We start from the raw sequence: 14,148 nt of genomic DNA, 5'->3' as shown, positions 1-14,148 counted from the left end.
GCCTGAATTTTTATGGCAGTTCGTGGAGTATAGAAAATCTCGAACTGACTGAGTTCGACCGCCCACTTTAACAAACGTCCCGATGCTTCAGGCTTTTGCAAAACCTGCCTTAAAGGCTGATCGGTCATGACGTGTACAGAGTGGGACTGGAAGTACGGCCTGAGCTTTCGCGAGCCCGTGATTAGGGAGAACGCCAATTTTTCCATCATTGGGTATCTTGATTCTGCTCCGAGGAGTCTCTTGCTGATGTAGTAGATTGGCTTTTGAACTTGGTCCTCTTCTCGTACTAGCACGGCGCTAGCTGCATCCTTAGTGATGGCCACGTAGAGGAAAAGAGGTTCTCCCGCCTTGGGCTTGGATAGCACAGGCGGTTCAGCCAGATGCGCCTTCAGGTCGAGGAATGCGCTTTCGCATTCTACTGTCCACTCAAACTTCTTGTTTCCCCGGAGCAGGTTGTAGAAGGGCAAACACTTGTCAGTTGATTTGGAAATGAACCGGTTGAGCGCTGCCACCCTTCCTGTGAGGCCTTGGACATTTTTTCGCGACCTAGGGGAAGGAAGCTCGAGCAGTGACCTGATCTTGTCGGGGTTTGCCTCGATTCCTCGGGTATTGACTATGAAACCTAGGAATTTCCCCGATGCGACACCGAAAGTGCACTTCTGAGGATTTAGCCTCATGCCATACTCTCGCAGTATGTTAAAACACTCTTCCAGGTCGGAAACGTGGTTGTCGGCAGTCTTTGACTTGACCAGCATGTCATCGACGTACACTTCCATGTTTTTTCCGATCTGGTCCTTGAACATTCTGTTTACTAGCCTCTGGTAGGTAGCTCCGGCATTCTTCAGGCCAAATGGCATGACCTTATAACAATAGACATTGGTCGGGGTCATGAAGCTGGTATGTTCCTGGTCTGCCGGATTCATCGCGATCTGATTGTAGCCTGAGTACGCGTCCATGAAGGACATGAGCTCGTGCCCCGTCGTGGCATCCACCAGCTGATCGATCCTTGGCAATGGAAAGCAATCCTTGGGGCAGGCTTTATTCAGGTCGGAGAAGTCAATACAGGTCCGCCACTTCCCGTTGGGCTTTGGAACCAGCACGGGATTAGCGACCCAAATTGGAAATTTGGCTTCACGGATAAAGCCACACTTTTTGAGCCGGGCCACTTCTTCTTCAAGGGCTTCGGCTCGGGTCGTTCCTAAACGCCTCTGCTTTTGGGATTTGACAGGAACACTTTTATCCAGGTGGAGTGTGTGCATGATGACACTCGGGCTGATCCCTATCATGTCCTCGTGCGACCAGGCGAACACGTCCAGGTTTTTCTGCAGAAACGTAGTCAGCTCCGCTTTTCTTTGGTCACAGAGGTTCTTCCCAAGCTTAACCGTCCGTGATGGGTTTTGTCTATCAATGTTCACCTCCTCGAGCTCTTCAATAGCCTGGAGCTCGGATCTGTCCTCGCCTACACGGGGGTCAATGTCCTCACTTAAGGCGAGCTTTTCCTCTGCGAAAATCTGAGGTTTTTCAATCTCAGGAGCCGCCTTGGGTCCTTGAGATTCCTCTTCGCCCTGAATGGCCATTGTCAGCTGCCCGGGTTTAGATTTTCCCTTCATGGAAATGCTGTAGCATTCCCTGGAAGCGAGCTGGTCACCATTGATAGTACAGACTCCTGTTGAAGTAGGGAACTTCATGGCGAGGTGTCGGATGGAAGTGATAGCCTCGAAAGCTATGAGCGTAGGTCGGCCCAAAATGGCATTGTAGGCAGCGGAGCAGTCAATGACCACGAACTCGAGTAGTTTGGATACTGTCTGAGATTCTTCTCCTAGGGTGATCACCAGCTCGATCGTCCCTATTGTTGCTGATCCTTCTCCCGAAAAGCCATATAGCATCATCGAGGTTGCCTTTAGCTCGGCGACGGTCAGACCCATCTTCTCTAAGGTGGATCGGAATAGGAGGTTCACCGAGCTCCCATTGTCCACCAACACTCTCCTTACTTTCCGGTTGGCGAGCTGGAATGCTACGACCAAGGGATCGTTATGAGGGAATTGGACATGGCCTGCGTCTTCCTCCGTGAAAGTTATCGGATGTTTCTCTAACCGTTGCTGTTTTGACTGACGTTGCTCCGGCTTGAACTCCGCTCCGTTGTGAGCCTTTAATTCATTCACATATCTCTTCTGGGCGCCTCTACTCGTGCTAGCCATATGCGGTCCTCCAAAGATGGTGGATATCTCTCCCTCGACCGCGGGGGGAAGGACGTCCTGATCTATTCGAGGCCTGGGCTGGCTGGCTGGGACCTCTGGAACGGGTCGACTTGCTGGGACCCTGTTTCGCGAGTATTGCGCCAATGGGCCTGCTCGGATGAGAGTTTCGATTTCATCTTTGAGATGCCTGCAGTCGTCGGTATTGTGGCCGACGTCGTTATGGAAATGGCATAATTTTGAAGTATCTCTCTTTCCCTTGTGGTGCTTTAATGGCTCCGGCCTTTTCCAAGGGACCCGAGCAGCGTTGGCCAGGAAAATATTTTCCCTGGACTGGGTGAGCTCGGTATATGTTGTGAACACGGGCTTGAATTTATCCACAGACTTGTTCTTCTTTTGACCGTGATGGCTGTTTTCACCATTCCCCTTTCTTTTGCCACCACCGGGCTGGTTGTTCTGCGCGACGTCGGGAATCGCCACTACGATCTCTGTCCCCGTTCCAGCGGGCTTCTCGGGAATCTGGCTGGTCCCCGCGGCGGAAGCTTCAGCTTCTTCTAAGTTTATCCACTCTTGGGCTCTGTTAAGGAATTTGCTAACCGAGCTGACTCCCCTCCTTTGAATATCTTTCCGCAGGTCTCCACCGACCAGGATTCCGGTCCTCATGGCCATGAGCTTGGAGCTATCGTCAGCGTCTCTGGCTCGAGCAGCGACATTCGCGAATCTGCTCAAGTAGGCTTTTAGCGTCTCACCGGGCTGTTGTCTCATGTTAGCTAGGGAGTCGGTCTGGACTCGGGCGGCCTGGGAGGCGCGGAATGCCCTTTTGAAGTCAGCAGAAAAGGTCTTCCAGGAGCTGATTGACTGCCTTTTACTCTGCTTGAACCACTGCCTGGCAGGTCCAGCCAGGGTGGAAGGAAAGATCAAGCAACGCAGCTCCGGGCCGATGTTATGGGCCATCATTAGGGTGTTGAACATCCCTAAATGGTCCGACGGGTCTCCGTCCCCGTTGAACTTTGACAAGTGAGGCATACGAAAGCCAGACGGGTATGCCGTCGCTGCTATGTTGGGGGCGAAGAGCTCCATTTCGTCACCCGAATCATATTCATCTTTTTCTTTTTCTGATAGGAGCTTTCTCATCAGTTCCTCCATCTGAGTTAGGCGCTCGAGGGTTTTGTCCTGAGATCCTGGGTTATTCCGGGGCTATTCAACAGCTCCGGACCCGTTGTACATATTAGGTGGGTTGTTGCCCCCCTATCTTGAGATAGGTTATTTGGGACATTCCCTCCGTTATGTACTTCGGATCGGACTCCCACTGAACGGGCCTGGCTACCATTTCTGGTTCGATCGTCTCTGTGAGAGTTGAGGCGATCTCGGAGGTCGCCTCCCTGGGTAGTCTGGTGACTTTGTGTCGAACTTAGTCGCTGACGCAGGTCTCCTCCCGAGAGATCACTCCGGCGACTACCGGTCCAGTGGCTCCTGCTGGATAGGCTTGGAGTGCGTCTTTGGCGGTTACGATCTGATCCTTCCCCTGGCACCCTGCTGCGCCAGGAAGGCCCAGCCGACGGCGGGTCTCTCCTACTACTCCCGTAGGCCGGGATGTCTCGGACGGGCTGAGGAGACGGGTATCTGATTGGAGAAGGAGGATGCCTGACTGGGGAGGCGATCCTAGTTCCGTTCGGACGGATCAAATTCGGTGGGGGCCTTTCGGCCCTGCCAGCTTGCTGGTCTCGCTCTGGGCGAGCTGGACGAGGCGCAGGACGGTCTTCGGGGACGGGCTGACGTCTCTGGCCCTCCCCGGATCTTCTTCGGGAATTTCCTCGATCTCTCCTGGGCGCCCTCGAGGAAGGTTGAGAGCTAGGGGTTGATGTCCTAATCGAACGGTTGTATTGCTGTTGTCCGGTTCTAGGCATTTCCCTGAAGTTTGCCTCCTGGTGGTGTGATGAAGGGGTAGAGTTGGCTGCAGGAAGTCTATCCGAACGGCTACGTCTGGACCGATTACTCCGGCGAGACTTAGGAGCCTCATCTTGCCTCTCTCCAACGTTAACGTTGGTTGTGAGAGGGGGTAGTCGGTTCAGAATATCCTGGATTTGCTGACCAGCTGCTGCTAACTGGCTCCTCAGCTGAGCATTCTCCATCTCCACCGCAGTATAATAACACGGATTCAGATTAGGTGGCCGGGGCGCTGAACTACCAGTGTCGTCTTGGCCCGCCAGCTGCTTTCCTGGCCTCTGCTGGACTTCAGGAATTTGCTCATCAGGGATGGCAACATGGTGGGCCTCCTGCCCATCATGCTGTTCTATTTCGTTGCCATGTCTGGACCGAGTGGTCACCATAGTTGGACGTTTGTGGTAGTACTAATCGAACTAGCTCTCAATGAAAGCACCAAACTGTTGACGCGGTTCTTCGCCAACAGGTAATTAAGAGAATAAGAGAAAGAGATTAGTACTGAAAGTAGAACCGTCACAGATATGAAATCTTAGGGAATGAACTAGGTGACTCAAGACACGTTTTTTAAGTGGTTCAAAGGTTAAAATCCTTCTACTCCACTAGTCAATATTATTCATATATTCTGGGTATTTGGTTTACAAAGTATATTGCTCTTTTTAGACTATTTTTTCCAACCCCTATCAACTCCCAGGGTTCCCATATTTATAGGAGAAGGCACCTGGAAGTTGGTAGGGAGGTCATCCCGTGACCTTACCATTTGTCATATCAACTCTGTGACATTTATGATTAATTCCTAAACCTGACACATAAGTGTGGTCTAATCAGTATGTAAGGAGATAATGGGCCGCACGGCCCAACCCAGGCATGGGTGTCTGAATGCGCACGTTCCTGCTGCGTGTCCGAGAAGTCAGAGGGATATCAGACACGTGATGTCAGATATATGCACGTTTATCTTGCGTGTGTTGACTGTACAAAGGGTCAGAGATCCATGGCCAGCTCGTACCACGAGCTGCTTCCCTGAACCTACCTTCAGCCTTCAGGCCTTCTGATGCCTTCCTCCAGTCTTGGGGGCCCTTGGCGAGTCCTTGAGGATCCCTCGAGCTAAGAGGGTACGACCTCGAAACCAGGAGCTCCGGACTGGGGGAATTTACGGACTAACCATGATTAGTCCGAGGCTCGACCTGCTAACCAGCCCGTGGTAAAACCAGGGCGTACACCTGTATATGGCACTGACTAGTCAGGGACATTGACCTAAGAGTTAGAACCGGCATAAGCGTCCTGAACGCAGGGTCGGATGAAGATTAGATCTAATCGATATCAGCATTGAATGGCTCTAAGGCATTAATGCTGGACTGACCCTAAGGTCGATGAAACTTATAAGTGCTTGGCTAGTCTAAGACTAATTACTCAAAGCCAGGGCCAGAGGCCTAGGTGACTGCTTGTCACATGGCTAGGGAACAGAGTTCCATAGTTATGACTCTAGAGTCATGAGGAAGGTTATGTTGGTGACTAGTCATCATGCACCTATCCTGTTTAAGCTAGTGAAAGGTTCACTTATCCGTTAAGCCCTGGTGACCCTATCGTCACAAGGCTAAAGGGAGCTATACCCAACTTAGTGACTTTTGCGACTGTCACTCCTCTGTTTTGGACTGCAAGTCCTGAATGATTATTATGATCATTGTTGATATTATATCATGCTATATTGTGTTTTCTTGCTGGGCCTTGGCTCATGGGTGCTATGTGGTGCAGGTAAAGGGAAAGAAAAGCTCACCCAACCTTGAGTGGAGAGCTTAGGTGGTGATGTGTACATATGCGGCCGCTTGACCACCACGGCCAAGGAGTTCTCAGAGGAACTAGGGGTTTACCCTATTTTTGCCACTTAGGTCGGCGGGTTTGTAAATTTGAAACAGTAATGACCATTTTGAGTTGTAAATAACTTGTAAATATTTTTATGGGCCCATGAACAGTTTTATGTATTTAATAAAATATATCATTTCTTTTTTATTGTTTTTCCACCTTAGCCTGTTAATAACACTTAGAAGCACGTTTTTAACCAAATGACTCGGGTAGCAAGTCAAATTTCTGGTTCACCGTAACTGTTTTGGGGTAACCAGGGCATTACATATAATATTTAATATTACATTAAACATATAATATATAATATTTTGTTGTCACTCCCAAATTAAAAAAATAGAACAAACATAAACTTAAACAAAAATAAATAAATTATTTAATTAAAATATGATATTTATTTCAAAATTTATATGACATTAATATAAATTTAATAAAAATAATTAATAAATTCTATAAATAAAACTAAGCAAACATGCATATTGCATGTTGCTTGTATCTAGTATTGTAATATATAGTTATTAATATTAATTTCAATTAATTATATATTGTAATGTATATAAATTATAATACTCTAGAAAAATATAAATATTTATTTTAATATTAATAAATAAATTTATTTTAAATAAAAATAAATTAATGTATTTTATATTGAAAGTAGTAGCAGTAATTATTATTACTTTTATTATTATATTATTTATAGTATATGAAAATTTTGTTCCATTAACCAAAAAAAAGCAACGAAAATCAGCGTGGAAGGGAGGGAGACAAAATTGAGAGTGAAAAGTTTACCGTATTATTGTAATTTACTTAAGTGACCGTATATTTAGATTTTTTTTTACCAAATGCAGTCCACTTCGTAATTTATATATAGTTTTTATAGTAGGTAGCATAGTAATTTCACATAAGAGGAGAGTTATTAACCATTATAACACTAGCATCTATTTTTTCTTTTCATAAACTAGCACCAATATCATTAAATGACAAAGGTCAGTAGATTACATATTTAAGCTCAAAAAGATATCCCCTAGTCTAAGGTGTCCACACAAGGCTTGATTAACTAAATTACAAGAACTTGAGTTACAATGGCTAGGAACAATAAGAAGGAGCAACCCAAAAAATTGCTCAGATTATAAATAAGGAACAATGATGACTAAGGTCAGTAGATTACATAATAAAGTTATCTTTATTTTTTTAAATTAGGTTCTCAAATTTTATTTTGTATCACTTAAGTCTCCAAACATATATCATATAAGTTTTTTTTTTGTTGAAAAATAATTTTCAAAATGCCTAGTAGAAATCAATTTATGAACTAGTTAATTACAAAAAAAATATCGGATCATAAATACCTATACAATACATATTTAGTAATTTTAGGGATATAAGTAATACAAAATAAAATTGGAGGACTTAAATAGTATTTTTTAGAAAATATAAGGACTTGTGCTGATATAAACCCAATTGTTAAACGTGAATTCCAACGGTGCTATGATAGAACAAGAAAATCAATTTAAAGATGCATAAATTGGTAATAGGAAAATCTCATGTTTTTTTTTTGAAAAGAAGTAACTTTATTCCAAACCACCAAAATGAGACTATTATATAAAATGAGATTTTTTTTTTTTTTACAAAAGTACTCTTGCAATTTTTATATTATCAGAAAATCTAAACCAACTAACTAAATATAATAAATGTTTAATTAAGAAAACATCATCTTACTTGGGCCAAGAGATTTAGCAATAAAAAAAAATAGTACAATAGTCTTTAATAAAAATCACCTTGCCTCCTAGTATTAATACTAAAACACCCACAAGATAGTGATAGCTAACCACAACACCCATATTGTCAAAATGTTTATTTTCTTAGGGAACAATGTAAGGAAGAAAGGAAACTGACCAATTATTATTATTATTAGTAATAGTAGTTTTGAGAGAGAGAGAAGCAAAGATATTTTTCTTTATTCTTTTCCAAAAGAGAAGAAAAATGCAATGTGACTAGTCCTAGTCCTACATTTGGGGCCCTATAACAGCTGTAAACAAAGCGCTCTTACTACAAACCAAGGAAGCCAAAGGGCATGCTTTGTTTTCTTCCCTCATAATTTTTTATTTTTTTGCTTTATTTTTTTCATTTTCCAATCTCATTGCACATTGAGTCTTCCCCACAGTCCTCAATAATAGTCCTTTTCTCTTTCTTCTCTTACAGCTCTATAGTTTTAGGACATTCTACACATTCCATTATAAAGAAAATCAATAATATGATATGAATGGCTATAACAAAGAAATGGCAAATTTCAAAGGTCATCTTCTTTCTCTTGATAACACCATAAAAAGCCCATCTTGACCATCCACTTCCTCAAGAACAGAGTGAACTAATTTGAATAATCAAACAAAAAACAAAAATCCACCAACAATACATACATTATACATACTATTTTGAGATAGATTGAGGAATGAAGGGTAATTTAGTAATTTCATCTCAACAGAAGACATTTGAAGGTGTTTCAGGCTCCATGAAGGCCTCAAAAGCTTTTTCCCTCTCCTCCATGTGTAAAAAAGTTGGCTATACTTTATTTATTTCCTCTTTAATTTTTTTGAGGGCCCACATAATGAAATAAACAGAAGAAATTCATTATAGAAGAAGCTAAAATATTTCTGAATGATTGGATTGACAACCAAACATACCACCTAGATTAGCATCAACTAGGGAATTTTCATCAACCTTGAAGAAGGTGTAGTCATTAGATTTTTTTTTTTAAAAGCATTTTCAAAAGAAAGAAAAAAGAATGTTATGTTTTCCATTTCACTTCTAATGTAGTTGAAATAGTTTATGTTATTAAAGAATGACTAACTCCTACGCTATATGGCTAAATTTTCTCATGAGTTTCAACGCTCACTTCCCTGACTATCATTAAAAGTGGTTCTATAGTTCCCAAGAGCTAGCTTTATCTTTTGGATGATGGAGTGGTTATATTCTTATTTATTGGTTTTGATTTGATTCAAAGAGAATCACAAGATTTAAGGCAGATGGGTAAGTGTTAGAGTTAGACTACCTTTTCTTTTTCTGGATTATTTAATAGTATCTTCATAGAATTTAGCATTTTTGAACATATGTTTTTTTTTCTTTATTTCTTTCCAGTTTTGAATGATCTACAAACCCTTTTGATATCTGGCTTTGTAGATCAGATTTCATTCCTTGTTTTCACAATAAAATGTTATGGTTTATCTCATTTTCTTGTTATGTGGTCCAATGACTAACTCTGCCTACCACACAATATGTTTTCAGCATAACTCCAAAACCCCATATCAGATCTTCTCAGATCATCTTTTTCTTCAATGGCTAAGAAGAAGAGCTGGTTCAGTTTCAGTCTAGTGAAGAGATTTTTTTCTTCAGATTCACAGTCAAAACAAGAAAAGGTTAGCTCTTTTTTCAACTTCAATCTTCATTTAATTATATATATATATGTTTTTAAAAAATCAGATTTTTATTTTGTATCAGAAGGAGAAGAGAAGAAAATGGATATTTGGGAGGCTCAGGATCAAAAGACTAGCCTCATTGGCTGCACCACCACAAGCACAAGTGATGGAATCAACACCAAGTGAAACAGAGGAAAAACAGAGCAACTCTGCTCTGTCTGTGGCAATTGCCACTGCTAATGCTGCCTCGGCCGCAGTGGCAGCTGCACATGCTGCTGCCGAGGCTGTTAGGTTCACCGAAATCCTCGAAGAAACCGGTGTCGAATCTCGGGCTCGGCATACTTCTCAGAAGGAAATCCAAGAATTTGCTGCCATTAAGATTCAAACTGCCTTTAGAGGTTACCTTGTAAGTTCATTCAATCCAAAAATTTGATTAAAAAAAAATGGTCCCAAACTGTTACCTCTTTCTTAATCCATTTTTAGTGCTGATTGACTCTCTGACTTAGATCGCTCTGTGAGTGGTCCAACATTGTTGTACAACAAGGTTTTTTTTTCACTATCTTCAACACATTTGCAGGCCAAAAAGGCATTGAGGGCACTTAAGGGAATAGTGACACTTCAAGCTATTATTAGAGGCAGAGCAGTGCGGCGCCAAGCTGTCACTACTCTAAAACGCCTGCAATCCATAATAAATATTCAGTCACAGGTTTGTGCAAACAGATTCCAAACCACTGAAGGTACTACTACTTATGATTATGATTATGATGATGGTGGTGATGATCAGCTTCAGAGTTTAAGGAACAAAATATTAAGAGTAAGTACTTTGTTCCATTTATCTTAATTAATTAGTAACTGTTGAAATAGACATTTCTTAATGTTATTTTGCAAAAATGACATTTTTTTTATAACTTTTGATAATTCAAGAGGGTGTTGAGTGTGTTAGATAGCTTGTCGTGTGTGTTATGCCATTTTGTAAAAAAATTATTCATCAAAATGACTGTATAAAAAAGAAAAAAAAAACTATTTTGTTAAACACCATTTTGGGGACACGTTATATTGTGTATGAATAGACTTTTTTTTTTGTTAATATTACTTTGCAAAAATGACATTCTCTGCAAAATGATTTTCTAAGACAGAGTATTGAGTGTATCTGAAATGGGGGCAACGGGCAAAATAGCCTCCAAAACAACTATTATTTAGATAAATATCTCAGTTTTAAAAAAAATCAATAAACGGCCCAATACAACAAATGAGTATAGCGAAATTCCACATTTATCCTTATCCTCTTTAGCCTTAGGTAAACCATAATATTCACTTATGGCTTAGTGCAAAATAATAACTTAGGTAATCAGCAATATAAAATAGTCATTTCTCTACAATTTTAAAAATGAAGATATTAGCTTCTTCATGCCATTATTTTGGGTCATTTACTATAATTTCTCTCTGAAATGTGATTTTGTAATAAATTATTAAAAATAGAAAATTGTGCAAAGTGAAGACTTTTCCTACTTGAGTAATATTTTTTGTGAACACATATTTTTTTAGATGGATTCTTACAATCAGAAAAGTTGGGATGATAGCCTTCTGTCAAAGGAAGATGCAGATGCCTTGTTTATGAGCAAGAGAGAGGCTATGCTTAAGAGAGAAAGGATCAAAGAATACTGGCATACACATAGGGTAAGCTTGTTTATATCATTTTGGTTACGAAATTTAGTTCAAGTTACTGAAATTCTATAGTTGGGGTTACAGAAATCAGCAGAAACAGATAGAAACAAAGTAAATGGAAGATGGAGGTACTGGTTGGAGCAATGGGTGGATACCCAACTCACTAAAAGCAAAGAGCTAGAAGATTTGGACACAGATTTGGGATCAAACACAAGAAAACTTAGGATGAGAAACCTTCAAAACCCGAACAATAATAGTGAAGAAGGAGGTGGAGGAGGATTCATGGAGTCACCACCAATGTTTGCACCAAGAAAATCATTACACAGAAAACAATGCTCATTGGGTGATGAGAACTCATTTGCAGGCTCTCCAATTGTTCCAACATACATGGCGGCAACCGAATCGGCTAGAGCCAAAGCAAGGTCCTTAAGCTCACCAAAACTAAGGCCAGAGAGCTTAGATGGCTGCTCACCATGCAAGCACAAGCTCTCACTTGTATCTTCCATCACTAGTGAAGTTCCAATAAGTAGTAGTAATAGTACAGTTGGAAGGCCTGGTGGTGGTGACTATTTTCATCAAAGATCTCCAAGCATGAAAGGGGTTAGAGGGCCTGTGAAATCAAGCAGGAAGATGGTGAATGATCTGAGTATTGATTCAGAGTGTTCTTTGTCTCATTGGCATAATGCTAGATGATGATGATGATGAGTGAGTTGGTTAATTGTTAGTTTTTTTGGGGTTGGAGTTGGAGGAGTGAAAGAAGAAGTAAATTGAATTTGTGGGGTTTTATTTGAAAATCCAAATTATTTTCAAGGGTTCAAATGTTTATATGTTAACATAACTTACATGCCTGAACAAGCAATATTATATAGTATGGTATATGAATTATTTAAAGAATGTTTTAGGAGTAGAAGAGAATAAAATTATGGAGTTTCCAATGCAAATATATTTTGTAGTTTGGTATATATGAAGAAAGTGATATTTTTCTAAAATATATATAAATATTGCTATTTTTAAAAGTATTTAGGGTTCTTATTTAGTTAGGAGCCTTAAACCTCTGCTGCTATGCCAACTACCAGGACCGTTAAGAAGAGGTGGTTTGATGATTGATTGAGTGATCCATTATTTTTGGCCTTATTAACTTCAAATTACATCACTAAACTAACTTTTGAGATTTTCTTTTTTCTTTGGTAAAATAGTGTCACTAACTTTTGGAATTCAATGTCATTATGTCATATAAATTGGATACTTGGCAACATCTAGCCACGACGTGACACTCCATTTTTTAAAATACATAATCAAAAATCTATTTTTTAGATTTTTCCTCAAATTTTTATATTACACTTCATAACTTCTCTATTCAATTTTTCTTTATATTTTTTTAATTTTTTTTTTTCATTTCAAATATGACATAATGAGGAAAGAGAAGAGAGAGTGAGAGATAGGAGAGGAATGTTTGAAGAATGAATACTTATATCTCTCTAATGAATAGTAACAACTTTTGAGATTTATCAATTATTTTGATATATTTGACCTAAATATATTCTTATTAAATATTAAAAAATTATTTTGTATTATACCTCTAAAATATTTAATATCACCTATATGTTAATTAGTTTATTATTTTTAATAAAAAAATTTACATCTTTTAAATTTTAGAAATATTAAATTTATCAACGATGATTCTATTTATAACATTTTTTTTTCTCAATACACACATTTCTATATTTGAAGTGGAATTTATTTTTAACAATTTATGAGGAGTTTAAATAAAACTGTGTGTAATGGGAAAAAAAATAATGTTATAAATTGAAACACCCTTAATAAATTTCATACTTCTAAAATTTAAAGTATGTATTTTTTTTTTTAATTATTTCTTAATATTTCAAGAGAATATTTAAGTCAATTACCAAAATAATATATTTGATAATAATTAATTAATTAAGAACCGTTCAAAGAGAAAAAAAATGGTACTATATTTTTTATTTTTTTGTTAAAATCTTATCTTACCTTTATAAATTAAAATTTATTTAATAAAATATAACATCAACCATTTATGTGAATAGTGACTTAAAATATGAATCATAGTCCTATTTTCAAGTCATTATTTACATAAATATAAATGGTTGATGTTAATGAGTCACATTATATCTATGATAGTGTGAAAGCTGGTTCAATAAACAGTGTGAGCTTCATTTTTTTTATTAATAACAAAATGTCACGTTTTATATTTTAAGTCTAAAAAAATAAAAATTGAGGAACACTTTTCTACCATGATTGACTTCAAAAATTATGATTATTAAAATCTATTGAATCATTATTCAACATTAGTGTTGGAGACCTTAGCACTAATCGAAATCTAGGGCTGTTTTAGGTTTTAGCCACATGTTATACATACTTTTCAAAAGTTATTAAATTATCATGTTCACACTTGTAATATTTGCACTAAACTAATCCTCTTCTTCTTTTTTTAATGAACTCTTCTCTCACTTTTCATAGAGAATTTAATACAATAATTAGATATTTTGGAAAATGAGATTGGATGGGATATAATTGAATTAAAAAATATAAAAAAATAACATTAAAAAAATTTAAATAATTGTAATACAAATATATATTAGTAAAAAATTATTAGAACACAATAGTATAAGTAAGGATAAATATAAATATTGCATATAAAATTAAGTAGAAATATAAAAAACTATATAAGAAGGATTAAAATATAATAAAAAAATTCAAAAGGTGCATGAAAATAGACGATTAAATATGATAAAATTATATTGAGTTTATAATGGATTAAATTATCTCATAGTAAATGGATTAATTAAGTTGTTTATTATTTGAGAAATTATAAGAAATGATCCAAAATAAAGGCATCAAGAAGCTAATGTTCTTATTTTTTAAATTGTAGAGAAATGATCATTTTAAATTGTTGATTACCTAAATGGATTTTTTTTTTAATTAATTTATTTATTTAGGACTGTATGACGTTAATATAGTGATATTTTTATATTAGTTTTTATTTTAAAGTTATATTGATTTTTTAAGTTTTTTGTAGGTTGTTGGTATATTACTTTCCAATT

The 14,148-nt window shown here is 38.3% G+C and overlaps 1 protein-coding gene across 3 annotated transcripts; it reads left to right on the top strand.

Moving 5' to 3' along the window:
* Positions 1-8,568: 8,568 nt before the first annotated feature.
* On the top strand, positions 8,569-11,953 carry LOC133829819 (protein IQ-DOMAIN 11). Of its 3 annotated transcripts, none has more exons than XM_062259625.1 (6): positions 8,569-9,017; positions 9,273-9,403; positions 9,489-9,809; positions 9,981-10,217; positions 10,949-11,080; positions 11,153-11,953. In XM_062259625.1, the coding sequence occupies exons 2-6, from the start codon at positions 9,323-9,325 to the stop codon at positions 11,759-11,761; spliced, it is 1,380 nt and encodes a 459-aa protein (XP_062115609.1). In that variant the 5' UTR covers positions 8,569-9,017; positions 9,273-9,322; the 3' UTR covers positions 11,762-11,953. The 3 variants fall into 3 exon arrangements, with proteins under 3 accessions (XP_062115609.1, XP_062115607.1, XP_062115608.1); XM_062259623.1 differs by having other exon boundaries at positions 8,579-9,017; positions 9,486-9,809; XM_062259624.1 differs by lacking the exon at positions 8,569-9,017 and having other exon boundaries at positions 9,072-9,403; positions 9,486-9,809.
* Positions 11,954-14,148: the final 2,195 nt, after the last annotated feature.

This window comes from Humulus lupulus, chromosome 4 (assembly GCF_963169125.1).
Source record: "Humulus lupulus chromosome 4, drHumLupu1.1, whole genome shotgun sequence".
Taxonomy (NCBI): Eukaryota; Viridiplantae; Streptophyta; class Magnoliopsida; order Rosales; family Cannabaceae; genus Humulus; species Humulus lupulus.
The sequence above is the reverse complement of the archived record's forward strand: the minus strand, read 5'-3'. Positions and strand labels throughout refer to the sequence as shown.

Excerpts from the sequence above, each read along its gene's own strand:
- LOC133829819 (XM_062259623.1), top strand. The coding sequence starts at position 9,323 with ATGGCTAAGAAGAAGAGCTGGTTCAGTTTCAGTCTAGTGAAGAGATTT. Across the intron at positions 10,218-10,948 it reads TAAGGAACAAAATATTAAGA|ATGGATTCTTACAATCAGAA; the intron begins GTAAGTACTTTG and ends ATATTTTTTTAG. Across the intron at positions 11,081-11,152 it reads AATACTGGCATACACATAGG|AAATCAGCAGAAACAGATAG; the intron begins GTAAGCTTGTTT and ends TTGGGGTTACAG.